Source organism: Ailuropoda melanoleuca, chromosome 10, assembly GCF_002007445.2.
Source record: "Ailuropoda melanoleuca isolate Jingjing chromosome 10, ASM200744v2, whole genome shotgun sequence".
NCBI classification, from domain to species: Eukaryota; Metazoa; Chordata; class Mammalia; order Carnivora; family Ursidae; genus Ailuropoda; species Ailuropoda melanoleuca.
The window spans coordinates 107,508,862-107,536,741 of NC_048227.1; the positions used below are offsets into that span (position 1 = coordinate 107,508,862).

The following is a 27,880-nucleotide window of genomic DNA, read 5'->3' on the forward strand; positions in this document are numbered from 1 at the left end:
TTCTTGTCCAGGACTCGCACCATGGCGCTGCCCCAGCAGACCACCTGGACGGACGCACCTCTCTGACTCCGAGGGCCCCTCCCCTTCGGTCTGGCTGAACTCTACACCTACCAGCGATGCGGGGTGAGAGATCAGGAACTGACACCACTCCGGTCCCAAAAACAAGGTCTGCTGGGAGCAGTGAAACGGAAGAGACATTTCACCCTCCTGGATCTCAGGGTGAGGGTTCTGAGGCGTGCTGACAAACACGGAACAGGACGCTGGGGCTGTCAGGGCCTGGCCTCTGGATGAGGACAAGCCTGCTCACACGGGCCTCGGCCACCCCGCCCCGCCTCTCCGGGCAGGCACCGCGGCCCGCCGGACCCTAAATGACACGGGTGGCCCAGGGCCAGGAGCGGAGGCGCGCCTGCAGGATGCTGTGCCCCACACCCTGAATGATGCCCTTATCACTGCTTGCACCACGACACTGCGATCTTCGGCAAATGTGTGCTCAGGAGAACGACGACAGCGACTGTATCTTACTCACGTTTCTACAGAAAAACTGCACGGAGCCAGGACTAAATCAATGTGCCCCCCACACACACATTATAAATTTGACCCAGAAAATATTATTTTTCCAAGTGTGGGTTTATTTCAAAATTGTAAAGATTTATATATTATTTTTATTACATATAATAAGTAATTTTTAGATCAAAGTAAAAACTTTCACATTAAAATTTTTTCTTAAAAAAAGAAAAATGAGGCATGTTTAAAGAGCCAAAAAAGCTTGCAACTAGGTTTATCCTTCAATATTCACATCTTAAATGCTATTTAGAAAGGGTTAAAAAACGAGCTAAAAATCATTTACAATTGGCAATGATTAAAAACGCCTTACTTTGGGGAAGAACACGTTAATGACACATAGTGAATGTCACATGACAAGTACTTAACAGTTTCATCAAGCCTGTGGTTTCCGCCAGCACACACAATGGTCTTAACCTGTCGCGGCAGCTGTTTGGGGGACTGAACAGAATATCGACTTTCCAATGCTCTTCTTTCGAAGAGTTTCTGATTTTCAGCTTAAGAGAGAAGAACAGCATTTAATTACCGCATCCCTGGTGAGAAAAAGAAAAAGAGAGAAAAAAACAATGTAATAACCTGCCTCATATTTAATGACGTTGGAGAAAACATTCCTGCCAAGAGACAGATGCATGATCGCCCCGTTACGTCAGAATTCATGTTCCCTAAGGAAAACTTTGCTCAGTATCACCTGAAATCAAGAACTGAAACTTGAAAATAATGTTTTAATGCCTGATATTTTAGGCAATCTTTTCTAGCACATATGCTAATCTTCATATAAAAAAAAAATGTAGGGGCGCCTGGGTGGCACAGCGGTTAAGCGTCTGCCTTCGGCTCAGGGCGTGATCCCAGCGTTATGGGATAGCCCCACATCGGGCTCCTCCGCTATGAGCCTGCTTCTTTCCTCTCCCACTCCCCCTGCTTGTGTTCCCTCTTTCGCTAGCTGTCTCTATCTCTGTCAAATAAATAAATAAAATATTAAAAAAAAAATGTAAACACCAAAAATAACCTAACAAAAGTAGAGAAATAACAAACTGGATTTTAAAAAGCAAAATGTTTATAACAACATCTTCGGAATTCCAAAGAAATGGTCACAGTGACTTCCTTCGCCTTTCACATTTTCTTCCCAAAACAGTTTGCTTCCACTATCGCTTAACATTTTTATTCATTGAAGTTACTCTTTGTATGTGGGTTGCTGGGAGCCTGCGCGGATGAACTGGAGATGTCGGAGCGGGTCGGGTGCGGCCTGGAGCTGCTGTGGCTTCGAACAGGCTCACAGGGCCGGGCATCATTTCTAGGCGACCTTCCCAGAGCTGAGAAATGGCCCCAGATCTCCAGCTGAGGTCCTGAGGACTGGAGAACCACCTTGGAGCTAACCCTGGTCTGCCTTCCCCTCGTAAGCGCTCATCAAAAACAAGCAGCCCCTTGAAACGGGATGGAAATAGGATTTCTACACTCTCCTCCCTCGCTCATGTCAGGCATACGAGTTCGCTGTGTTTCCTACATAACCTATGTTTCCAGACTTTACGAAGAAACAAAGCTATGCCTCGACAGAGGGTCCTTCTGAGCTGGTCAGGTGTGAGATGACAGCGAGTTCTGTTTCCCTCCACAACTAAAGGACTACGCTTCTCCGGAAAAACAGAAGACGACGGCAGTGTTACTTCTGACACGTAAAATACATACGTCTCTGCCGGGTTAAAACAAACACGTATCACACGTCATTTGTTCACTAACTTGCATTTTCTTTAATGTAGGATTTGTTTTGCTGGTGTCTCTACATCCCACGTCCTGAGTATGTGCAGTCATGGAAGGATCAGGAATTTCCCACCTGCAAATGTCCAGGAAAGCCGCACATTCCCAACCTAACGTGCTCAAAATGGTTTCACTTCATACGGCAGAGTTCTACTCATCTTATGTAAAAAATAATTTCTTTGGGGGAAGAAAGTCAACGTCCACAAAAAAACCCAGCTTTTTATATCACATTTTAACGTGCATGTGCTAAACTTCACGTATCTGTGTGACGATCGCTAAAGGACCAGAAACAACAGCCTCACCTCGCGTACGGGATGTATGACAGGCTGTACCTGCAAGAAAAGTTTACAGATGTTGAGACCATCTAAACACCGTTCTTCATGCCAAGTGGCCTTACTCTAACACCACAGAAAATACGGCTGCATATTGTACGGTAATCCCCAAAATATGGCCCCAAACCAGTACGAAGAGCATCAACCAGGAACTGACTGAAAATGCAAATGACTGTGCCCTGTCCCCCACCTCCTGACAAACTCTCCACCTGACCCTGACACCTGCGGAAGTCTAAGCTGGGGATATGAGAAATTACCCTTTGTTTTTTAAATAAAAACTACAAAACAACTTAGAATAAACTGCATTCTCCTTTAGGGAGTAAGGCCATCATTAGTACAGATGACGCAATAGAAAAAGCAACATATTATAGAAAACGGCCAACAAATTTGATTCAAACCTTGCCACAGTTCACTGAACAGCGAAACAACAGCTAGAGACGCACACACAGCATCCGTGGCCACTCCAGGCATCAGAGGAGAGAGAACAGGGGCCAAAGCAGAGACTGATCTCAGACGGGCAACATCAGAGTTGGAAAGCGGCCACTAGGGGGGACTGACTCTGGGAGGGAGCAGACCAATGAGCTCTAAACGGAGGGAAAAACACTCCAGAAAATCTTGTGTTGGGAAAACAAGGAAGCATGTGGGGCGGAGCTCATCCAATTCAATCACATACGCACTGAGCCTTTTATGCAGTTGAACTGGGTGCAGTCCAAAACAGCACAAGGCTTCCTGGAGGGGAACGTGTGATCAGGAAGAAGGGGCATAACTGGACATCTGGAAGGAGGGACAGGGATGCGTGGGCGGAGGGGGGGCGGGGCGGCAGCATCTACAGCTATGTGCCGCTGACTTCTTGGGTCCACTTAAATGTGGATTTTTTTCCCAATATATACTTTGGGAAATTTTTTGTTGGAGATTTGCAACAATTGGAAAAACTCACAGATGAACCACGTAGCGTAGGAATACCAAAAGGAATTAAGAAGCAAGTATTACTGTAAGAATTCAGCATGTAAGACATAGATAGAAACTACGTGTTGATCAGCTTCCAGTCAATAGCAGGCCCGTCGCGGGAGAGTTCTGGGCACTCGAAGGTTATACACAGGTGTTCGACTAGGTGCGGGGTTGGTGCCCCACATCCCCAAGATACTGAACGGTCGGCCACATTCACTGACGATTCCGATGGGACAGCGCCAGATATGACAGGGCCACACTCAGAAGAACGAATTCGAGTGTAATTATTCAGCAATGCAGCACAAAGGGAACAGTAAACTGACATTCTCTGGGGCTTCTCCCACGACATGGCCTCACTTCCATGGATTCACATGGTATCACCTACATTTCTTATTTCTCTTTCACATACGAGGAAAGCAGTAAATGCGTCATGGTGTAAGCGTGCCGGCCCAGCAACCCACGCCCCACGGCGGTGACCCCACCTCTCCACGGCCTGCCCTCCGGTCACCACTGCGTGTCTCACAGGACACACTGCAGATCTCACTCACCTGACCTCTCCGGAGGTCTGGCCCCTCCTGGGCACAGCCCTCGTCACGTGACAGCCTAACCATGTTCCCAGGCTCAAAGGCCGGTAACAAAACACTTGCCACTGCTTAGGGAATGTGAACTTTCTGATCAATGTGATACTTACCAGGTCATGGACAAGAACTGCAATATGCAGAATAATAACGCCAGTCCCTTCTTGTGCCACTAGTAACAGCAAACAGAGAAAGAACAAGATAAGGATTTTTAAAAATATTTTTCATGAGCAAGTTCAATTCCTCCCTACTTTGGTGTTTGTTTTGTTTTGTTTTGTTAAAGATTTTATTTATCTATTTGAGAGAGAGAGAGCATAAGCAGGGGGAGCTGCAGGCAGAGGGAGAAATGGGCTCACCGCTGAGTAGGGAGCTTGATGCAGGACTCGATCCTAGGACCCTGGGATCATGCCCTGAGCCGAAGGCAGACCCTTAACCAACTGAGCCACCCAGGTGCCCCTAGTCCAACAGATTTAAGATTCAGTAGATCTGAAGTTTACACCTTCACATTTCCTTTCTAAAATTCTGCACCCCGACTTCCGTACTGCTAAACGTGTGGCACTGGCTCAGGCCCTGAGGTAACTAACGCCCCGCGTCCAAGTTGGCGGCACGTCCACTACCTTAACGCTCAAACCGCGCTGCGCCGTCGGTCTCTGTCGTCTGTGGGGCTCACACTGCACTCCTCTCTTGCTCCTGGAGTTAGTTTTTGAAGGAAAACTGCATTTTATTGTGATCTTCCAGAATAATGTAAAATGAACAGTTTCTGTATTCACATGGCCTATTTTTAGGATTCCTTGTCCATTTTTATTTATATTTGTTCATTTCTTTATCATTTTTAGTCTACTGCCTACAAATAAATAGGCGGTCAGACCATCCCAGAGCCAGAAATCAATGCCCCACACAGGCACACCAGTATGGCTTAAGAATATTCTTTTAGGGGTGCAGTCGGTTAACGTCTGCCTTCAGCCCAGGTCCTGGGACTGATCCCCGTGTCGGGCTCCCTGCTCTGCCTGCCACTCCCCCTGCTTGTGTGTGGTCTCTGTCAAATAAATAAATAAAATCTTAAAAAAAAAAAAAAAAGAATATTCTTTGAAGTTATCATTGAGAAATGAGGTGTAAGAATTGTCACATAATTAAAGCTCAGTCTTTACATCAAAATTAAAAAGAAAATCAGAACATTTCTGATAGAATATTCCTAAAACATAGGGTACACTACTCTTTCTCTTTTTAAAAAAATGTGCAGTTTTCTTGCTAGCTCAGGAACCACCTCAAATCCCTTTGGGAAGCAGACACAGGGCAATGAATACATATAATGAAGGACCAGGAGCACGGAGAGGGGAGCTGAACCGGAATACTGTCATTTCCCGGAGGCTAACAAGGAGCTGCTCACCTTCACTTAAGAGGTACAAGATTACGTTTTTTTGCCTTTTTTTTTTTTTCTTAGCGATTTTACAGCCTTCTAAAAATTATTTTCTTAAGCAATCTCTACACCCAACATGGGGCTCCAACTCATGACCCCGAGATCAAGCTGCACGTTCTTCCAACTGAGCGAGCCAAGTGCCCCCTTTGCCTCTTTTTGGTTCATTTGTTTTGGTCTATTTTCTTGCCCTTTCTCCTTATTAGTTTCAACATCTCGTGACTCAAAATGTACTCCGGCATCTGCGGCATCCCCCTGCCTGAGGGTACGGCACAGCCGGCCAGTGAGCACAGCAGACTGAAAACACACCCCCAGCCAGAGCCTCTCGGAGCCCGCGAGCTGTCAGAGGGGCTGTCTGAACTCACCAGTCTGTTCTGGATGGCGGAGTCTGTCCCAAGTCTAGACACTGACCTCATGCTACTACACACAATCTTAGGGACACCCAACCTTTGGGGGTTTGACGCCAGCGTGTGAGCTCCGCTGGGATGGAGGTGTGACGACACGGGCCAGGGGCCAGAGTTAGCAGAAGGCAGGCATGGCCGACGTAACTTACCCAAAGAGCAGCGCACAGGGTAAATACGAAACACAGCTACAGGAAAGGAAAGAAAAAATTGCAAATGTAAGTCCTTCCAAAAGCTTAATAAGATTCGTATGCTAACCTGGCACACGTTCCACAACTCTAGGACCGAACCAAGGACACGGCCACTCTAGCCATACTTACTGTGCCAAGTGGACTCTACCTGAAAGTCCAGGACCGCAGCGTTCCTTGGTAAGCTACAAGCACCTAGAAATTACTCCGCTGAGTAAATCAACAGAAAGGATGTTTGAGGAAGGATACCGGCTGTTTTTGGTTTTTTTTAAGTCCTGTGTAAGTAGGCCCGTGTTATACTCCGGATATGCAGTCTGGGGTTCAACACTTCCCTCCGCGACTCAGCACTCATCTTGGTACCCGGGCCTCCACCCGACGGCGCTGCTCCGAGGAGTGCTTATGTTTATGTTCAGTAACAACACTGCGACACGCTCAGCACAACTGGGAACACCCAGAAAACCTAAGGAATCTACCGTAATGATTTTCACACCCAAGAGGACATCACCACTCCACGTCCCTGTGTCCCCCGAGGAGGCAGGGGAGTGAACGTGAGGAGCAGGCGACATCCCAGCTCTGACGCCTTGAGTATTCAATCAGTCCTCTGCTCTTTAAAGTGAGCAAGGGTACTAAATTTAAGAGTGATGAGCTGACAGCCACGACAAAACCCAAGTGGTGAACGGCGAACTGAAAGGCACAGCTCGGGAGCCATGCTGCTGGTAGTACAGACAGTCGCACCGGGGAGACAGCCAGACGACAGGCTACTTACATGAAGCCAAGTGTCCCTGCGCAAAGAGGTGGAGGACCTCAGAGGAGACCCGTGTTCCAGCCGCACCCTCCCGCGAGCACACAGAGCTACCGGTGCTGAGGCGCCCTCGGAGGCTGGGGACTGGCACACGCCCACCTCTGCTCTCCGCAGGGGCTACTCAGCCTCTAGTGGCGGGTGTATGCGACCGGCAGCAGGATCGGGCAAGCCCGCCAATGTGAGTAATGCCCTACCATCTACGTTCTCTAAGCACACAGCCTTGAGGACAGGATTAATACACGCAGCAACAGAAACGTATATACACCAGAGCGGGCAATTATCTGTAAGATAAGAATACAAAAAACACCTCCCTAAGTTTTAATTTCATTATTTACTTACAAGCATAATAATTGTTGCAAGCAATCTTGTTGTTTCAAACATTTTCTTCAGTTGCTTCACGGGTCCCATTAGAAAGCACGTGCTTAAAAAAAAAAAAGTACATACTATTTGAAACAAATGGGAGAACAAAGAGGTGCACCGACTTCGTCCGGCTATATACACATCAATGCTTCAGCCGCCTGGGGAGCTAAGCCGGTGAGGCCTCTGCCTCCAGCCTCAGATCATGAGCCCAGAGTCCAGGGATCGAGCCCCGTGTCGGGCTCTCTGCTCAGCGGGGAGCCTGCCTCTCACCCCGCTCACACTCACTCTCTCCCTCTCTCTCAAATAAATAAATAAAATCTTTTCAAAAACAAAAACATAAATGCTTTAAGGAACAGATATCTTATGTTGGTTTACTAATCCGTGTTACCTCACAGCTCCAGGGGAATGTGACAGCTGACGCAGTCCTGAACTCACAGGTCATTTATTCCCAGTCTGAGCCAATTCCGGCACTGCCACTCCTCACCCCTACACGCTACAGACCAGAACCATGCTACACAACCCCCAAACAACAGTCAGTGGAAAGCCCCAAACTGCAACACGACCTATAAGTGCTGAGCTGGGCTTTGTTCCGACTGTAGCCTCAAGGAGCAGCTCTGCAGGGACAGCCCGGGAAAGCCCACCGAGCTTGGCCCCGGCTCACGCAAGCTTCAGCTGACTACCTCTGATCCAGAAAACCCCTGAGGAGACAAAGGTCACCTCTGAGAGCTCAATGTACACAAATGCAAACCGCACACGCCCGACAACTACTCCAACAGACAGCCACACACCCAAATGGGCACCGAGATCCTCAGAGAGGGATTCCTGCGCCCCGACCCAAAGTGCTCGCAGGCTCGCGGGCACTCCTCACCCTCGGACGTCCTTGCTCAGCACCACTACCGGAGGGTCTCTGGGCTGGCTGGGGGGCAGTCCGGTCCTTGCCCTCGCTGAGACAGAGCTTCCCAAGCAGGGAGCAGAGCACAGGACCATGAACCGGGGCTCTGGAGGACGGTCTGGTAGAAGGCCTGCCGGTCACCTTCCGGGCACATCGCGGGGTAGTGACCCACCCTCTCTGTGCTACTCCCCCTGGGGTGCAGGTGGGGGTCACAACAGTGCCCACCTCAGACACTGGGGTGACAGACAGAAGCACTTAGCAAGTGCCCTGAAGGCTGGCTATTCCTGCCGTCCCCACACCACGGCGCCCCCGGCACGCAACAGGAGTGAATAAGCACCGATCGAACAAACACACGTCCTGAGGCTCCAGGAGCCATGCTATTTGGGAAGCGTCTCCCAGAAAGGAAGGCTGGTGATGCTGCCAGCAAACCAAATCCACAGCAGCCCGACTTCCATACGCACCTGGCCAGCGCAGCAAGATTTCCAAAGGTATAAAACACGGCAAAAAGCTTTATGCCGCCAGGAAGCCACAGCAATCCGGTCCCCTGAGTTCAGATAAATTTTGAAATAATTTTACCATTGTAATAGCTACAAAAGGAATAATATGATTATATAATAACGTATAGTTTAAGTATAAATGTGCTAGTATATAGTCTCTAATTATATCATTTTAAAAAAACAGTTAAGGGGCGCCTGGGTGGCACAGCGGTTAAGCGTCTGCCTTCGGCTCAGGGTGTGATCCCGGCGTTATGATCGAGCCCCACGTCAGGCTCCTCTGCTATGAGCCTGCTTCTTCCTCTCCCACTCCACCTGCTTGTGTTCCCTCTCTCGCTGGCTGTCTCTATCTCTGTCAAATAAATAAATAAAAATCTTAAAAAAAAAAATAAAAATAAAAAAACAGTTAATTTTCATTGTTATTTGCTAATTGGACTCTTCCGCCTATTTTGCATGTAAGTATACGTAACTTAGCCATAATACACCTTCCCTACACACGTGGGTAAATCTCACTCTACTTTAATTAATATTTTTTATAAATGACAAGTTAAACAGTTAATGCATCTCAATTCCTGACTGCAGCTTTCCACACATATTCATTTTTCTTAAAAAAAATTATTTTCACAACCCATAAACCCTTCCCCCAAATACTAATTTCTGCATCTTTGCATTGATCTCTAGCCCTTCATTTCAGGTGACTATGTCCCCGCGGCAGTGCAGACCGCGGGCCGCTTGCTGGAACCCGATGGGGTTAGTCTGGCCTAAAATACAAATCGTGAGGCAACAGAAGGCTGTAACTCACAAGGATAGAGAAGAAAATGCCGCACACGAAGCAGATGACGAACCACTTCAGCCTGGTGTTGAAGCTGAGGGACGAGGCGTCCAGGACCTTTGGAAGGAAGGGGAATGAGAACGCGTGCTCCAGCTGCCTTGGGCAGTCTGACTCTTCCCGAGGCCAGAGGGCAAGGCTTCCCCTGAACCCCTCTGCGGAATCTGCTCGTGCAGGCTGCAGGCACGTGAGAAGGGAAAGACCCTCCTGAGCCCCCAGGCTGGGAAGGGAAATGTGAGCATGACGTGGGGCTCAGACGGTCTTGGGGCACTACTGTTCCCCCTGCCCGGTGGGATGACAGGTGTGCCCATGGCACTGTGCTCCCGGTTTTAACAGCCCTTACCTGCAGGACAGCAGACACACACCGACACAGATGAAATGACAGAATGTATGATATGTATTATAAAATATTCAATGACTAAAATAAATAGGGGGAAGATGAAATGAGGCCAGCAAAACGTGGAGCACCACTGAGGCTGGGTCCCAGGCACACAGGGCTCACCAGGCCTCCCTCAGTGTCCTTGCCTGAGCCTGCACAGGGGAGGCTCCCTAGTGCAGAGCCTGAGACAGGGGTTCTGATACATGAATTGCTCTCAGCAGAAACCCCGAGGGAAGTGAGAGGAGCTGACGGGGAAGGGGAGGGACCATGTGGTTTCAGCTGGAGCTCAGCTTGGGCCTGGGCTGTCAACTGCACCTCAGTGTGGGTCCCACCCTGACGCAGGGGGCCGGCCTTCTGGAACCCACCTCCCCCCAGCTGGCCACGGGCTGTCAGCAAAGTGGGGGTGCCTGCAGGACCCCCAGAGTGTGGAGGGCACGGCTGTGAGCCCTTGGGGGATGCGTACATCTGCCTCACGATGAGGACCTGGGCAGCCACTAGTCGTGTCTGCCACTGGATACGTAACTTCCAACTATTATAAAATGTTCATTTAAGACCAACTCAGGAAAGCCCGAGGTACCTCCTCAACCATTAAAAACACATTTTTTAGTTGATCATTTATGCTAGAGCAACAGCTTCCTACATGCAAACTGGAACCAAATTACGTGGGCCGCGTGGAAATCACGGGGCATTCCTCCTACAGCGACCCAGACGCAGCCGCAGACACACTTAGATTTCTAAGTGCGCTCAAACTTATTTTCCAGGGAAGCCGAAGGAGTGTCCACAATGGCTATTTCAGGACGCTAGAAGCAGGTATTAAGAAGTTATGTATCAAAATCAATTTCTAACCTGTATTACCATAGGTACTTAAAAATAAGATCACACGCTTAAATGTATTTTCAAGAATAATGAAGCAAACGCAGAAAATGTCTATGCAAAAGCTCAAAAACGCCTTTTGCTACATTCCTTACCTCAACTGATTGACCTGGGAATCCTCACGCAGCATGAAAAGTAGATAAAAACAACTAAATAAAGATTGTAAGTGCAACATACATCAATCCACACATTTTAAATGTTTTTAAAAATCTGCTTTAACTCACATTCTTGTTTCCAGCAATGTCACCTGTTTAGAGCAAAACTGCTCCATGTTAAAGAACGGACTTGCCTATGGAAACAACCAAATGCCACGCTTCCTGACTAGGGAGAGGGCGGCCGCAGTGCGTCTCCACTCCGCAGGGCAGCGCGAACCCCGAGGACCGCTCACTGCACAGGAGCCAGCGGCCGGCGCGCACAGAGCAGTGTCCCACGGGAGCCGGACTTGGGACCAGGCAGCGAGAGTGCAGTGACATGGGGATGGGCTTACAAGTTTACATCACCCCACCGTTCCTGTGTTCAGCTGCTGGTTTTCAAGAGCCCAGTTATTTATATAATTGTAGGTACTTCCCCCTTATTACCATCTTCCGAGTGACGATCTTTAAAAGGAAACAAGTCATTTCCATTTGTAAATAGGGAATATTCAACCCACAAGCAAATGACTTGCCTTCAGCTTTGCCAACTGTCCAGGACACAGAAACAAATCCCAGATTCCCTAACACCTAACTGGGAAAACACGCAAGAACACCCGGCACTGTGCTCTCCACGAAGGAGCCACGAGGAGCCGGGACCCTGCAGCCCCGCCACAGCAGAAGCACGAAGGTGCGATGTTCTGGTCCAGACACGATCAGGAATTACCAGCAAAACCAGCAACTGGGCTGACTTCTTAAAGGGAGTCTCAGAACGGACACTGGAACCAATGACTTTACTTATTTGTTATCAAAGATAGAGGACGTGGGGCACCTGGCTGTCTCGGTCGATTAAGCGTCCGACTCTTGAGGCTCTTGATTTCGGCTCAGGTCACGATCTCAGGGTCGTGGGATCGAGCCCCACGTCGGGCTCCGGGCTCAGCGGGGAATCTGCTCTTCCCTCTGCCGCTCCCCCTGCTTGTGCTCTGTCTCTCACATTCTCTCTCTCAAATAAATAAATAAAATCTTAAAAAGTAAATAAATAAAAATAATTAGAAAAACAAAACCACGGAAGAGGAAGCAAAGAGAAAGCCTCTTATCAGCAGGAGGGACTCTCCCTTCTCTGGTGTCCTCTCCCTGCTGCAGTAAACGGAACCACTGGGAACCAGAACATGACTAATTTTTTAAAAATAGTTGGGAAACATCTCCCCAGCAGCAGCAGCATTACAGATGAGAGAATGAACCCGCGGCACAGCAGATACCTGCTTCTCTCCTAGCGATGGAGAAGCCAGGAGAGAGACCCTGACCGCAAGGGGACAGCTGTTTCGGCCTGAGCCTCGCTCCGGGGCTGCTAGCACTTGAGCAGTGCGAACACGGCGGGCTCTCAGCTAATGGACACCCCGAGCGCAGCACCCCTGCAAGCCCTCGTTCAAAACGGCGGTGGTGCAGAGAGAGGGAAGGAGGAGCTGGCCGTGAGCTCAAGGAACAGCGGTCCACAGACACTCTCAAGTGGGATCATTGCCCCACCTTCTCGGGAGCCCTGCTCCTTACTCAGTCTCCTCCCGTGATGAGCGGGCCCTCCCCACTCCTGTCACCTACTGCTCTCCCTGTCATGCTCTCTCACTCGGGACCCTGATCACAGGTCCTACCCTGGATCCTGGCAGGGTCTTGGGTGATTCCAACATCCACATGGGCAGCCCGGCCTTTCTGCTCTTCATCTCTCATCTCCACGGCCTTTACCCTCCACTCCACTCAGTGACCCAGAACACTTACTACCCGAAACCACTCCATGTCCAAACTTCAAGCCACGGCTCTCGGGCCCGATGTCATCCTGGTGGCATGAGGACCCAACTGCTCGGGCCCGGACTGCCCTGCAGTCTCTGGGCCCCGCATCCAGCCCGCCGGTCCTTCTCTCCTGCCTGCAGAAACTACAGGCCACATCAGCTCAGCAAGACATTTACAACTCCCTTTCTGCTGCATCCATTTGGCAAAATGCCACCATGACTCAAGCCCACTTCCTCTTCCTTCCGCCCGTCATGTGGCAGGATGAAGGAATCATAACCAGGTCATCACACCTTCCCGTGGGCCCTGACGCCGTCTGCCTGGCAACCTGACACAGTGGACTGACGGGCGCCCTGACGGCAACCTGCCTTCTCACTCACTGCCCACCAGCCATTTCAAACCTCCGGGTGTGGCCCTGACACTTCTCCTGTGCAGACAGCTTCCCTTCCGTCACACGGAAAACACCAACCATCACTGCGCCTGCCCTCTACTGTGTGCTTCCACCAAACCACCAAGCCCCCCTCAAGAACACCTTCTCTTCCTTTCCTCGGATGACCGCAGAGGGCCCGTGGTCAATTCACCCTGCTTTAGAGCCCAACCCCTCGACCTTCTCAGGGAACGTGCGGGATCGGCTGCTCCCCACTCTCGAGAGTGACCAATGTGCTCTCCCTGAGACCATTCCCACCACCCCGTCCGCGTGAGTAGCCCTTTCCGGCTTAAAGCAGCAGCTCACTGGATTTCACTCTCCAGCCTCTGCTCATTCATTCACGCAGCAAATACTACTGAGCGCTCCTAGGTGCTTGTCCTATGTGCTGAGAAGTCTGTCCTCCGCACACCCTCCTCCCTGACGTCAGGCTCCATAAACCTGCCCAAGCCTTGTGTTTGGGGCTCCCTTGCCGCCCAGTGCCCAGACCATGGGGGAAAATGGCAGAGAGAGAAGCCAGCCCTTCCTCGCTTCCAGCCTCTTGCTACTGTCACAGAAAGCGATCCGAGACACAATTTGCCCTGTCACTTTGGCCTACTGCTTTTTTTTTTTTTAAGATTTTATATATTTATTTATTTGAGAGAGAGAAAGTGCAAGTGAGCACACAAGCAGAGGCCCTGCTAAGCAGGGAGCCCAACACGGGGCTCGAACCCAGGATCCCAGGACCACGACCTGAGCCGAAGTCAGACGCTTCACAGACTGAGCCACCCAGGCGCCCCAGGCCATTGCTTTGATCGGCCACTCTGACCCCGACCGCTCAGCAGCTGAGCTCAACCCTGGTGCCCCCGCTGTGGACGTGATGTGGTGGCTGTCCTCAAACCAGCAAAAGCCCACACTAGAACGGCAGCGCCGCACGTGCTGCTGGGAGGAATGAGGCAGGTCCAGGGTGGAGGGCGGTGCTACTTGAGCTCATTCGGGAGTCTGCTAAAGGCTCTGGGCAGGTGCCTCGAACAGAGACCTGACCAAAGTGAGGAGAAACATCAGAGGGAAAGCGCCGTCTCCTCCCCGTTACCGCCCCCCCCCCAACCATGTCCTCATCTCACACTCCAGAAACCGCCCTGCCGCCCTTGCTCGATCCCGGTGAGAAAGGGCCCACACAGGTTAAAGCCCTGCAGGCAAACCCTGGGAGCCAGGCTGCGGCTTCCCAGGAAACAGAAATGGCTGAGACAGAGGCGGCCGAGCAGGGCACAGTCGTCCTGGGGGACATGGGTGAGGTGAGAGGCTGTGCGGAGCGCCGAGGCGCCTCAAGCAGAGTCTGGAACTTAGACCAAGTGCTGCAGGAAGCCGTATGATCGGTCTGGATCCTCTCACACCTGGCTCCGTCTCTCCCTCCTTCCATCTTCCCAGACATCTCACAAGGAGGGACCCTACAACTCTGGCTACTCTGCCTCTTCCCAGGCCGCCGAACCCCCCCAGCAGGATGATGGAGCAGTCCCAGATCTCAGATGCACCCCCAACCCCCCCGCCGTCTCACGACCTCCGCAGTCTGCTCTGAGCCAATTCCATCCAGTCCTCCAACCCCCAGCCCGTGTGCGTCCTGCCACACTCCCAGGACATCACCCTAGACACCATCAGCAAGCTCCCCACGTCCTCACTCTCTGCCCCGGCAGGTCCCCGCCTCCTGCTCTCTGGTCTCCCCTGCACTCTCCGGCCCACACATCCTGACCACTGGGGACAGGAAGTGGGCTAGGTGAACGTCCCTCCACACTGCTGTTTCCCGTCCCTTCCTCAGCCCCAGAACCAGCTGCCGCCACGATCCTGCCATCACACTAGGCCACCCGCTGCTCCTCCTCCCTGATGTTACTACCATCCCCTGGGTCACCCCCATCACTGCCCCCATCGCACGTCTTGCTCTTCTAAGGATTTTGCGTGGGGCTCACTATCATGCTTCCACTGCTGTCTTCACTGCTGGTGATTTCATCACTGGATAAGCCAGCCTTCCAAAACTCCTTGCCCCTCACCCTCTCTCCTCCAACGATCCTGCACCTTACATCAGCCACCTTACATCAAGCCCCTTGTCTAACGTAAAAACGCGCATCATCTCAACACACTCCGTGATCTCAAGTATCTCCCTTTCCGACCACCATCTCCTACCGTCCAGCAACCCTAGTTACCCACCCCACCAATGTCACCACACACTCACTCTCCCTCCACACCCCCCACCCCTGCTGCCCTCCTATAATCATCCTGCGTACACCCTCAATTTCTTTGCCCTCTGCCCTCTGATGCGTTCATTGGGTAGCATCCAGGCCCTGGTTAAATCCAACTCTGCAGCCCTGCCCTTCACTCCTGCTGAACAGGACTCCCACCTCAAAGTCAGGACCGTTACCCACAGTGAGGCCTTGGTGCCGCCAACAGTCCCACTGGCGCTCCCTACCCATTCATGGGGCTATTCTCGTACACAACCTTCGCGCTTCTTCCTGAGCTCCAACACTCACTGCCCCCCACCCAACTTCCAACTGGTCACTTCACGTCCTATTTCAGTGAGGACACAATACTCTTCTGCTCCAAACACAGCACCGGGAGCTGTGCCATATGCTCCTTCCCCTCTCCTCCATCGCCCGACATGCTGGCCAGCCACACGCCCAAGCAAGGCCAGCCCCTTCTCGGGTGCACCAGACCCCACCCCGGGGATCTCCCCAACCACCCCTGGATGGCACTCCACCACCCCGTCTCTTGCCTGCACCATCAGCTTCCCGTCTTCCGGACTACTCACCACATCTTTCTCCCCTCTGTGGGAGACTGTGGGGACTGTGGGCTCAAGAAAAGTCCCCACCTTCATGTCCCCAAGGTTTAGAGCAGCTCCGAACAAGAGAACTTTCTGCAATGAAATGCCCCACTCATGTACTGTCCTGTGCAGCAACCACTGACACACGTGCCTGCCAAACACAAGTGGTTGGTGTGGCTAAGAAAAAAAATTAAAATCTTATTAATTTTTATTAGGATAAATATAAGTAGCCACATGTGGCTATGGATACTGCATGGTACAGCACAGGGCTGGGGCATGAAGTGAAGCACAGCACAGGGATTCAGTAAGAGAGCCGGGAGAGCCATGACTGCCCCACTGACACCCCTGGCGCTCCCACTTGTGGATTCCTGTATGACCATGATCATCTGCAGAACCGGTTAGGTCTCCACCGAAAGCAGATGCTTGTCTCCTAGTCTCTGGACCCTCACAGACTAGCCTAGCATCTTGCCCACAAGAAGTGCTGAATAACAGAACAACGGAGGGACTTAGTCAAAGAAAGCGACAAACAAAAGACCCTTCTGCAGCATATTCGGATCTAAGTATTCCACTTCTGGGACAAGCAGAAGAGAAGCTGTCAGCACGCACACGCCAGAGACAGAGAACAGTTCCTGCGCCACGGCTATTTTTAATTCTTCCCCCAGAGGAAGCAACCCCTCATCGAGCCTCTGGGGTAAAAGCACAGAGGCAAAAGATGGTTTTGTTTGGTTCGGAATCTTTTACCAAGGGCTTCTTTAAGCCCTAACAGCGTTTAATTCCTCTTATTTCACTTTTCAATGACCTTCCCCGCCCCTCTCCAGTCTCCCTGCTTCCAAAAGACACACACCCACTCGCGGCACCTCATTTACCTGCAGGGACACCCGTGCGACGAAGCTTAGAGCTCGGCTTCCCGCAGCTCGCAGGACAAAGTAGCTGCCCACCGCCGGCACTGCCCACCTGCCCGCGCTGCCCAGCCCGGCTGAAGAGCGCAGCGCAGAACACCCGCGGGAGCCCCAGGGAGGGCGGCGCGGGGGCGGCACAGGGGTCCCCGAGGGTCGGAAGGCCAAAGCGGGGCGTGGGGTGGGACTTAAGGCTTCTGCAGACCCCACGAAAACCCGGAAAGCTCCCTAGATTCTTCCCGGGAGGCGGGCAGACGGGCCCGCGCCCCGCCAGTCCCCGCCCGTCCCCGCCGCGGCCCGCTACCTGCGCGGTCAGGCCCTGCTCCTCGTCGTCCTGGCCGCTCAGGACCCGCCGCAGCTTCTCCATGGCCCTGCTCCCCGCCGCACTGGCGGCCCCGCTCGCCGGACCCCGGCGTCCTCCCAGAACCCGGAACCCTGAACCCCACGTGACCGGACATCCGGGCCGCAGTTTGCGGCGCTTCCCAGCAGCGCGCGCATGCGCGCTGGGGCCCCGCGGGGCGGGCTGGGAGTCGGTGCCTGCGGGCGCTGCAGTTGTGGGTCCCCCGGGCTCGTGCTCGGAGGGCCGCAGTAGCTGCAGTCGCTGTCTCCTATCGCCTGGAGTTCAGGCAGAGCGGACGCACAGCTATTGCCGTAGGGTGAACGCAGGTCCTCACCCGTGTACTCCACGCTCAGTGCCGCAGACCCAGGCCAGTCCTCCAGATCTGAGCCCCAGACTGCCGCCCAGGCCTCTAGTACTGCAGCCCCGACACCCAGTACTGCAGGCCCAGCCTTCAGTGCTGCAGCTCCGACACCCAGTACTGCAGCCCCGGCCTCCAGTGCCGCAGCCCCGACACCCAGTACTGCAGCCCCAACACAGTACTGCAGCCCCAGCCTCTAGTACTGCAGCCCAGACACACAATACTGCAGCCCCGGCCTCCAGTACTGCAGACCCAGGTCCAGAACTTCAGACCAACGTCCAGTGCTACAGCCCCGACCTCCAGGTCAACAAATGCGACGTGCAGTCCCGACACCAGAAGAATACTGGGGGCCAGTTTGGGAATACTGACAGGTAGGGTTTCAGTTCTAACCTGGACATCTCCTTACTACCAGTGAAGTTCTCAAAATATCTTCACTTGCAAGGAGTCAGGGAGGGAAGGGCAGGCTTTGGGGCAGATGGCTCTGTATTCCGATTTCAGCCCTCCCACTCGCCATGTGGCATTGGGAACCAGCTCTTCCCAGCCTAATCTCCTCAAGACATTTAATGAGAGCCATTTAAATGGCTAAATGAGAGTAGATATACTTCACACTACCCTAGGCGAAACAGCAGAAGGCTGCCTTACTCCTTTTACTTAACTGTGTGTACTTATTTACTCAGTTTATCTTCCAACTAGGAATTTGAAAGCATGAAACCCTACTTACAAGAGGAATAGCTGATCCAACCCATCTTTCCGGTTTTGCGTCAACACTGCAAACTTTCGAACCAGTCAGTGTTGACTGTTCTCCGGTTGCTCCGGGGTGAACGAACACTGGCACATGGGGAAGTAGCGTGTTTTGTGGTTTTTTCTAATTATCCACCATGGATAGTTTAAAGAGAGATTAAAAATTAGGCGACCTGTACAATATGAACTTCAGTGTGTCTTGGAGCTTTTCATAAATATACTACTCTAAGGTCATCAAGTGATAGGTTCTGCTTTTGAGTTTGGTAAGATCATAATGAAAATGTCTATTATTTTGTTTTGTCACATCACCCAGATTCCTAAAATCTGACAATTAAAAGGTGATCCCCAAGGACTTCTATTGCCCATCGTATTGCCTTCGGTAGAGAGTTTATCTAATCCCAGATAAATACAGATATTATAAAAACCCTAGAAAAGCAGATCATACACTTGCTCAGATAAAACAGCCCAACGCTCAGCATCTTTTGGGCAGAAAATGCTTACATTTGGCCTGTTTATACTAAAGTGTGGGAGCTTATCTTTTTGTCCTAAATTTTAAAAAACCAGAAAATAGACGATAAACATCTGCTATAAGATAAATTTCTATGCTTCTAATTAATAAAGGAGTGAGAGCATCTATACCTTTTGTAAAGACTTATTTTTGAAGTATAGTAACTTCAGCTTTCCGTATGCAGAGAGAGGAAACAACGGATATCTCTGGTAACGGACGGAAAGCTTTCCAAGGATGCATGAGGTTGAACCATGTAAAACTGACAATGTCCAACTATTTTTAACCCAAAAAGGACAAATTTCCTATGTTTTAACCTGGACTTGGGTATAAGAAATTTTACTTGGAAAATAATACTGAACATTTAAGAATGTGGTTTGGGCTTTTTCACTTCTTGTACCTCCTGAGCCAGGCTTAGTTTCTTGAAAAATCCTGCACAACGTGTATTAAGGGTGTGAGCCCCCAATGCACATGGTTAAATGATGGAATCCAGGCTCTATAGCCAGACTGCCTGGGTTAGAGTTGGCTCCCTCTGCCCCCCAACTTTGTAACTCTGGGATTTTGAGCAAGCAGCCCACAGTTTTTCAGTTTCTCATGTGTGAAAATCAAGGTGGTAACAATTCCTAACTTGCAGGATTGTTAAAAGGATTGAATAAATATTGCTAAAATGGATCCTCATTCTTCATGGGTTCTATATTTGCAAATTCACCTACTTGCCAAAGTTCATTTGTAACCCCCAAATCAATGCTTGCAAGCGTTTTCATGGTCACTGAAGACAGAGCAGAACAGCATAAAATTTGGGTCGCCTGCGGCGCGTGGTCCCAGCTAAGAGGGAGCAAGGTGGTGCTCTGCCTTCTTGTTTCAGCCCACGCCATAAACAGGTGCCACTTTTCGTGGTCTGGTTACTGCCATGTTTTTCACATTTTTGTGCTTTTTGTTGATGATTTCTTTTTTTTTAAGAATTCTTTTTTTTTTTAAGATTTTATTTATTTATTTGAGAGAGAGAGCATGCGGGTGGAGGGACAGAGGGAGAGAAGATCTCAACCAGATGCCCCGCTGAGTATGGAGCCCGACGAGGGGCTCAATCTCAGGACCCTGAGATCATGACCTGAGCCCAAAACCAAGAGTCGGACACTCGACCGAGTGAGCCGCCCAGGTGCCCCTTTTGTTGATGATTTCTCTGTTTTAAATGGTCCCCAAGCCTAGTGCTAAGTGCTGTCCAGAGTTCCTACACATGAGAAGGCCTTGGCTCCCAGGCTGCCTCCCCTGGAACCATGGTCTCCACACCTGAATCAGCCCCTCCCCCACCTCCCTCACTTTACTGGACCGCAGGAAAGCAAGAGTAAACGAGGCAAAGGCCAGGCCAGAGAGGAGAGCCTGGGTCAGTGAGAAAGAAGTCTCCCTACTGGGGGAGTGGGCCATAGGAGCCAGAGACTGGTCCTTTCTACAGGCCCCGCCCACCCTCCAGATGGGACCCTCCATCCTGTGCCAGGAACTCTGCCTCTAAGGGAGCCCGTGAACAAACCACCACCCCTTATTCCCACTTTTGGTGAAACAAGCTATCAAGCCATGAAAAGACATGGAGGAAACTTAAATGCACATTACTTAGTGAAAGGGGCCAGTCTGTAAAGGCTACATCCTGTATGATTCCAACCACATGACGTTCTGGAAATGGCACATCTACAGAGACAGTGAGAAGATCGGTGTTTGCCAGGGGCTGGGGAGAGGGGTGAACAGGTGGAGCACAAGGGACCTTTAGGGCAGTGAAGTTGTTCTGTATGACACTGTTGTGGGGGATACATGTTGTCCTGCTTTTATCAAAACCCGTAGAATGTACAAGGCAAGGAAGGAACCTGGCATAGAAGATGGACTTCGCCTAGTAACAGCGTACCAGCTGGCTCATCAATCGTAGCAAACAATTGCAGTATATTAATAGGAGGGGAAATGGGGCGGGGGGGGCAATATATGGAAACTCTACTTTCTGCCCATTTTCCAGGAAATCTAAAACTGCTCCCAAAATGGTGTATTAATTTAAAAAATACTAATGCACCCCTTAGTTTGTCGCGTTTGTGAGCACGGCTCTGTAAGGACGCGCAGGTTTCCGCAAGAGCTGTGCCTGCGAGCTCTGCTGGTCTCTGCGCACAGGAGAGGCCACCAGACCTCAGGAACGGGTGGGCCCGGATCGCGGGGAGGGACTCCAGGAGGAGGGAACTGCTCGTGCAAGGCCTTGAGCTGAGAAGGAACTCAGCATATCTGACACAGGAAGAAAGCTGTGAGTGTACGCTGTTAGGCCATATGAGCAGCACAAGAGGGAGAAGCGAGTTAGGGGAGGAAGGAAGGAGCTGACTGGGACGCTTGCAAACCCTTGTCTTGGTGGGTTCGGGCTGTCACAACACATTCCTCTGATCGTGCAGCTCATGGAAATTTCTGCCCCACAGCTCTGCAGGCTGAAGTCCAAGACCAAGGGGCTGGCTTGTTCGGGGTCTGGTGAGGGCCCAGTTCCTGGCTTGCAGACAGTCACCTTCTCCCTGTGTCCTTACTTGCTGGACAGAAGGGAAGCTCTGGTGTCTCCCTCTTTCTAGCAAGGCATTAATCCCATCACGAGGGCATCACGCTCATGGCCTAATGTACCCTAGTCTCCCGCAGGGGCTCCTCCAAATAAGCCTTGGGGCTTAAGGCTTCGACATACAAAGTTTGGAGGGACAAACCTTCAGTCTATAGCAAGCACGTTAAGGGTCTGGGATTGTCACCTCGGAGAGATGGGAAGCTATTGAATTTGTCATAATGAAAGCGAATGCGACACTCAGATTTGCGGTTTCCAGAAAGCTCACTCACTCATGCTTGGAAAGTGGGTCTCAGAAGCATGGCTGTGCACCGTCTCTTAGGGTCTGCATGGTGGGCCGGAGGAGGGAGGGGCACCGTGCCTTCGACAAGGACGGCATGCAGGTGGGCGGAGTGAACAGTCACCAGGCTAACAGTGGGATCGTGGGCCTTGATGGCGTGCAGAGGGTGGCAGAGGAGGGGGCTCCCAGGGTGGACGCAGAGCGTGGCACACAGATGGACTGGAGATGGAGATTTGGGGGGCATCTCGGTGGAGCCCCAGTCGTGCAGGAAACCCCCCAGGAAGCACGTGGGCAGAAGAGACGTCTGCACAAAGGAGTGGAGCAGTGAGCAGAGGGCGGGGAAGTGGCGCAGTGAGGTCCAGCACGGTCTTTTGTCTACACAAGCAAGGAGGGTGGGCTCCCATTGGCCACCACAGCGCCTGCACGCGCACTTCTGTAGCTCTCCCTTCAGAGGACTAATGAGTATTCGAATGACCCGACTAAACCAGGCATTTCGCCTGCCATGGGTGCTCATGGAACATCACCCCATTGCCGAAGAAAAGATCCAGAATCTTTGTTGCGTGTACATTAAGTATGTCCAGTGAAGCCCAAATTCACCTTGACACTCAGGTCTCATTTGCAGAGCCAGGTAAGTCACCAAATGGTGAATGAGGGAAATATCTTCCCCAGGGATCTGCGCTTTGTAGAGAATATCTCGCTCCTAGATTTTGCTCATATGTGTTATTATTTAAAAAAAAAAAAAAGACACGAAGGTGACTTTTTAATGGCTATTGGGCATTGTTTCTTACCAAGAGAGAAGTTTTTACACCTCGATCCCCCCTGAGAGAAACTGCCTTCCCAGATCCTGTCTCCTGAAAGGCAGCAGGGGAAACCTGGTGCCCTAAGAACAGACCTCTGCTCTTTGCTGGATCTTTCCGACAGCAGGTGGTGTTGTCGGCCATAGTTTCCCTGCTGCAGTCACAGCTGTGCTGTAAGTGGAGCGCCGGTCATGTGCTCATGTCCTTTTGAGGCCTTCGTGAAACTCTTCTGCTAGTCCATGAAGACAAGTCCTCCTTCCATGAGTGATGCTTGGAATTAATGAGCCAGCCGTACACAAGTTTTGGATGTTGATTGCTTAAAACCAAAAGTAAACTTGGCGTTTTGATCATTTATTTGTCCTGATCCATTTGCTAATATCTGATTAGTTGATGGAAATGTGGCTTTAATATTGCACGAATGAATAGAGCATGTTTCCCTGATAGCTCTGCTAATGACCAGGACGCAACCTATGGAAGAAAAGTGTGTGTCAGCACGACTACGTTACAACCTGATTAAGTAACATCGTCTTGCCCTTACGGGATTAGTGGATTAACATGTTTACTGTGTACTTGATACTTCATTCAGAGAAGAGAAAGTTACCACCTCATCCTCAGAGCAGGCCAGCAGCGCCTGGAGGCTCGTGGGAAATGCAGAGTCTTGGGCCCCTGGCCGGCCTTACATGTGAGAACCTTCTGCTCACGGGACCCTCAGTGGGGACTATACGCAGGAGAGTGTCCAGGCACCGGGGTCCACTGGGAGAGTCCAAGAGAGGGAGGTTCCAAGGCTGTCTTATTCAGGAAGTGAGTTCTTGTACGAAAATAATTTGCTGCAAAATTTCAGAGATGTTACTTTCAAAATCTGTATTGATTCCCTGCTGCTTTTCTCCATCTCAGTTCTCTCTGCAGAGACCAGGCCACGTCCCTCTCAGCAGAGAAGCTACCCTGGCCTCTCCACAGCCTGGCTCCTCTGCGCGAGCCCAAGTCCCGTGCCAGCGCCCAAGTGACGAGTGGGAGGCAGGCGGCAGCCCCTCGGCCTTCACACCTGTGTGGGTCTCTCTTACGAACGGGTCAGGTCCTTCCAGCCTGCCCCAGCTGGGCTCCGCAGGAAGCAGTCGAGCAAGTAGCCGCATGCAGGACGCAGGACCAACACTTGGGGGAAGTGCCAGGGGCAGGGTGGGCAGATGGACGCGGGAATACAGTGGTCACCTCAAAGGCTGCAAGCCTGCAGAGGGCCCTCCTTTCTGCATCCGCCTGTCGTGGGCTGAGGGCTGCCTCGGGTCCCAAAGAGGGACGCACCCAGCACCAGGAGGCTCATCCAAGGACACATGCGAGAAGGGTCAGCCTAGTGACCGAGGACAGGTGAGCACCGTGTGCAGCCCACCGCAAGGCCGGTGTCGGGAGCTAAGGCAAGGTCGGCAGCAGCTGCAGCTCTGGCTGGGGGTGGGGGCGGGGGCAGCTGTGCAGCGGGAAAGGCTTAGCAACCCTTACTTTCTGCAGGCTGACTTGGCCGATGAGCGGGAAGTGACTTTAGGGACAGCGTGGCAACAGCTTATCTCAGCGTTGAGGGCTGGCTGTATTGGACTCCTGACTGTCATGTAGCGTGACCAAGTCACTTCATGTTTTTCTCTGTTTTCTTCTCTGTAAACTGGGAATCATAATGAAACTGACATCATAGGGATGTTGTCAGGATTAAATGAGACTATGCGAGTGGGGGTCTTAGGACGGTGCCTGCTACATATCGCGAGCGCCTTCAGTGAACCGTGGATTTTGGCATCGTTTGGATGAACCGTGGCTGGTAACCAGCTTGCTCGCTCATTTGCTACAATCTTGTGCAAATGGTTCTGTTTGTGTTTTAACTTCACGTCACTCCTTAGGGAAAAAAACATTGTTATGTGCACTTTTTTGTTGATTGCATCTTCTGGAAATTCTAGTCTCTGGATAAGAAAATGAACTGCAGGGGCGCCTGGGTGGCACAACAGTTAAGCGTCTGCCTTCGGCTCAGGGCGTGATCCTGGCATTCTGGGATCGAGCCCCACATCAGGCTCCTCCACTATGAGCCTGCTTCTTCCTCTCCCACTCCCCCTGCTTGTGTTCCCTCTCTCACTGGCTGTCTCTCTCTCTGTCAAATAAATAAATAAAATCTTTAAAAAAAAAAAAAAAGAGAATGAACTGCAATTTTGTGGTAAACAATCTGTTTAGATCATCACGGAAAAAAAAGGAAAGAATGTTTTTGTGTTACTGCAGAGTATTTACACGCAGGATGCATGGACTGGGGTCTGCTACATTTGCCGAGCGTGTTGTGTGCCGTCTTCACTCCAGAACAATTCGTATTTGAAATCTCTCACGGTTATCAAGTCTGCCTCGTTCTCCCATCACCGGCACCATGAGTGTGTTTTACAGAACTTCTGACAGGGACTTTCCATACGCCGTTTACAGATCCTGGTCAAGTGCGGCCTATGTAATTGACGCTGATACAAGTTCCTAAAAAGTTCAGTGGAAGACTGTGTGTTCTGGGTGCTGATGGGAGTTTCTTATCTCTGCTAATACTGGTGGCATGATGTGTGACCAGTATTGCAGGAGCCCGTGTAATCACAGTCATGCGCTGCAGTTTTCTAACCAGCCCATCGATGAGCCCTCGAGTTTTGCAGCTGGAGCTCACCTGACGGGCCCCCCTGACTCCGCGGGCGCTCCATTGTCACCCGAAGCTGGTGGGCAGCATGACGTAGGGCTCGCTTTTCCCAGTGCTGTAGGGTAGTTTGGCCGGGCTCAAGGTCTTTCAGCCCTTACATGGTTTTCCTAGGATCGGAGTCTGGACTTGTGACTTTCCCTTAGTAGGAAAGCCATGCGGGGTATCCCTGCCTTGGCACAGTACATTTTCCTGGTGACCAGGATGAGGATCTCCCTGCAGGAAGCTTCTCAGATTCAGGTACCAGATCTTTATTATTCCGGGTTGTTTTGTTCTGTCTGTCTTCATGTATTCTCAAAGTGCAGCAGGGTCATGTAACATAATAGATTCTCCATCAGTATTTTTTTTACACAAATGAATGAATTAAAAGTTCACTTACGGATGCCTGGGTGGCTCAGTCAGTTGAGTGTCTGTCTCTTGGTTTGGGCTCAGGTCATGATCTCAGGGTCGTGAGATCGAGCCCCGTGTCAGGCTCTGTGCTGGGTGTGGAGCCTGCTTAAGATTCTTTCTCTTCCTCTCCCTCTGCCCCCTCTCTCTAGCTCTCTCTAACAAAACAAAACAAAACAGCCCCGCATATGTAAAAGTTCACTTCGAGGGGGCACCTGGGTGGCTCAGTTGGTTGGGCATCTGCTTTAGCTCAGATCACGATCTCAGAGTCCTGGGATCGAGCCCCGCATCAGGCTCCCTGCTCCGTGGGGAGTCTGCTTCTCCTTCTCCCTCTCTTCCCTGCTCGTGCTTGTGCTCTCTCTTTCTCTCTCTCACTCTCTCTCAAATAAATAAATAAAATCTTTAAAAAAAAGTTCATTTAGAGTTTATACTGTCTTTCCTCTTCTCTTTTTGTTTTTAAGATTATATTTATTTGTTTGATGTCGGGGGAGAGCACAAGCGGGGGGAGGGGCAGAGGGACAGGGAGAAGCAGACTCCCCGCTGAGCAGGGGCTCCGTGGGACTCGATCCCAGGACCCTGAGATTATGACCTGAGCAGAAGGCAGATGCTCAACCAACTGAGCCACCCAGGTGCCCCTTCTGTTTTTTGTTTTGGTTTTTGGCCATCTTTTAGCTGGTTAAGGGCACGACAAATGACACTCAAATTAACAAACTCTTGATGACCAGAACTCATCTCGCTGGGCTGGGTGGGAGGTGATGTCAGGCATCCTCCCCGATGGGCAGAGCCTGCTGTGCTCACCAGCGGCCTTTCCCGCGCAGCTCTGTTTACGGGGGCAGAAGTCAGTTAGCAATCATCCTGCCTCGGATGACACTCACCGGCCACGATACGGCCACTGCGCAGAGCTTGGACGCAGAGGTCAGTTAGGGGGTAGACTTTTGTTTCTGCGTCGGGGTCACTTACAGAGGGGCTGGCTATGAACAAAACGTGCAGGTTGTACAATCCGAGCACGTCTGTCCGTCGTCGCCCCTGCCTCACGTGGCCCAGATGCCACATCTGCCGTGTCTGCAAGCTCTCTGTCCTGGGTTTGCACGTCAGCCTTAGCAGATAAAAGGGATAGTCCAATAAGGTGGGTATATGTATTTGGAAAGGTGTGTTTGTATTTCTTAAAAGAAGTACTAGCTGAACATGAATCCCAATGGATCGCTCATGACCTCAGCTTTTAAATCTTGTGAGGCCACAAGGTGGCGGAATTTTGCCACAAAATAGTCTCAGACCCCGGGAAAGGGCAAGTCTGCCCCTCCTGGGCGCGGCTGGCGTCCTGGAGGCAAGCGTTTGCCGGTTTCGGGGTCCTGTTCACGTGATGCCTAACTGCTCAGAAGTCGTAGGAAGTCCCTTCCCACGCAGCCCAGTGACTATGTCCCTAAGCGACCTCAGCAGACCGAGGGGGAGAGAAAGTTAGCTCTGCACGTGGGTGAATGGTATCGGAGATTTTATTTATCTTCCTCCCTCCCTCCCTTCTGGTGCAAGATCATCCAGCTCCAGGGTCAGGAAAGAATTCTTGAGACATTTTACGGTAGAACTTAGTGAATTTATTTAAGTGGCACGAGGCAGGACCCGGGGGCAGAAAGAGCTGCACTTCTGCTCTAGGACGCTGCTGGTTACATGCTCAGTGCTGGCGGGGGCGGGGGGGGGGGGGGGTTGTGCAGGGAGCATCAGATCTGCATGTCTTCAAATTTCTATTTGTCAAACTACTTTCACAAGATTTCTCTGGTGCTTGTCATTCATTTGGATGTTAACTGTTGGTGACATTTACAGGCAGTCACGGGACCCTTTCAGGATGTAGCGACCAGCACGCACTGTACTTTATCCTTCTGGAACTGTGCCAGCTCCAGCTGCAGGTGAACACTTTCTGCCTCTCTCCCTCATCCCTCCCTCTCTCCCTCCCTAACCTCCCTGTCTCCCTCATCCCTTCCCCTCTTCCTCCCTCCCTCTCCCTCCCTCTCTCCCTTCTCCACTCTCCCAAACTCAGGAGTCTCCATCTGCTTTCATACTGTGGTGCAGCCCACAAGTGTCTCTGTAACAGGAAAAGAGCGAAGGCTGGAGGGCCACCCCTGGAAATGAGCTCTGTGTCCAGGGCTTTCTGGAAGGACTTCGCGGTGCTGGCTGTCCTGCTCCCACAGGACGACCGTTCTGTGTCCGAGCTCTGGTTGGGAGTGCCGGCCGGCCGCCCAGGGCTGGCACTCTTCCCCTGAACGAGACAAGCGTCTTGGCCAGCGTGGCTGTGGCAGTGACCACGTCTGAATTTGTGCTTTTAGGTGAACGGTCCAGGAGGACTGGGAACGAGACCCACGGCGGTGCTGAGGGGTTAGGTGGCGGGTTCTGGTCTCAAAGAGCTGGATTCAAACTCT

General features: G+C 51.4%; 2 protein-coding genes and 1 long non-coding RNA gene across 3 annotated transcripts; 2 read left to right on the forward strand and 1 right to left on the reverse strand.

The window, feature by feature from the left end:
- Nucleotides 1-730: 730 nt before the first annotated feature.
- Nucleotides 731-17,272, reverse strand: SFT2D1 (SFT2 domain containing 1). The gene is made up of 8 exons (XM_034669428.1): nucleotides 17,120-17,272; nucleotides 9,522-9,608; nucleotides 8,687-8,769; nucleotides 7,313-7,394; nucleotides 6,136-6,171; nucleotides 4,282-4,340; nucleotides 2,613-2,642; nucleotides 731-1,094 (listed from the first exon to the last, which is right to left on the reverse strand). Exons 1-8 carry the CDS (start codon nucleotides 17,180-17,182, stop codon nucleotides 1,055-1,057), a joined length of 480 nt encoding a protein of 159 aa, XP_034525319.1. The 5' UTR covers nucleotides 17,183-17,272; the 3' UTR covers nucleotides 731-1,054.
- Nucleotides 17,181-24,467, forward strand: LOC109489543. Its single transcript, XM_034670801.1, has 2 exons — nucleotides 17,181-17,884; nucleotides 23,294-24,467. The coding sequence occupies exons 1-2, from the start codon at nucleotides 17,181-17,183 to the stop codon at nucleotides 23,760-23,762; spliced, it is 1,173 nt and encodes a 390-aa protein (XP_034526692.1). The 3' UTR covers nucleotides 23,763-24,467.
- Nucleotides 24,468-25,287: 820 nt separating this feature from the next.
- Nucleotides 25,288-27,306, forward strand: LOC117804091. Its single transcript, XR_004628263.1, has 3 exons — nucleotides 25,288-25,325; nucleotides 26,291-26,387; nucleotides 27,292-27,306. It is a non-coding gene; the product is annotated as an uncharacterized LOC117804091 (long non-coding RNA).
- Nucleotides 27,307-27,880: the final 574 nt, after the last annotated feature.

Excerpts from the sequence above, each read along its gene's own strand:
- LOC109489543 (XM_034670801.1), top strand. The coding sequence starts at position 17,181 with ATGGCCCTGCTCCCCGCCGCACTGGCGGCCCCGCTCGCCGGACCCCGG. Across the intron at positions 17,885-23,293 it reads CAGTTTGGGAATACTGACAG|TTCTCTCTGCAGAGACCAGG; the intron begins GTAGGGTTTCAG and ends TCTCCATCTCAG.
- SFT2D1 (XM_034669428.1), bottom strand. The coding sequence starts at position 17,182 with ATGGAGAAGCTGCGGCGGGTCCTGAGCGGCCAGGACGACGAGGAGCAG. Across the intron at positions 8,770-9,521 it reads GCATTTTCTTCTCTATCCTT|GGGACCGGATTGCTGTGGCT; the intron begins GTGAGTTACAGC and ends ATCTGAACTCAG. Across the intron at positions 2,643-4,281 it reads CAGTTCTTGTCCATGACCTG|GTACAGCCTGTCATACATCC; the intron begins GTAAGTATCACA and ends CTTTTCTTGCAG.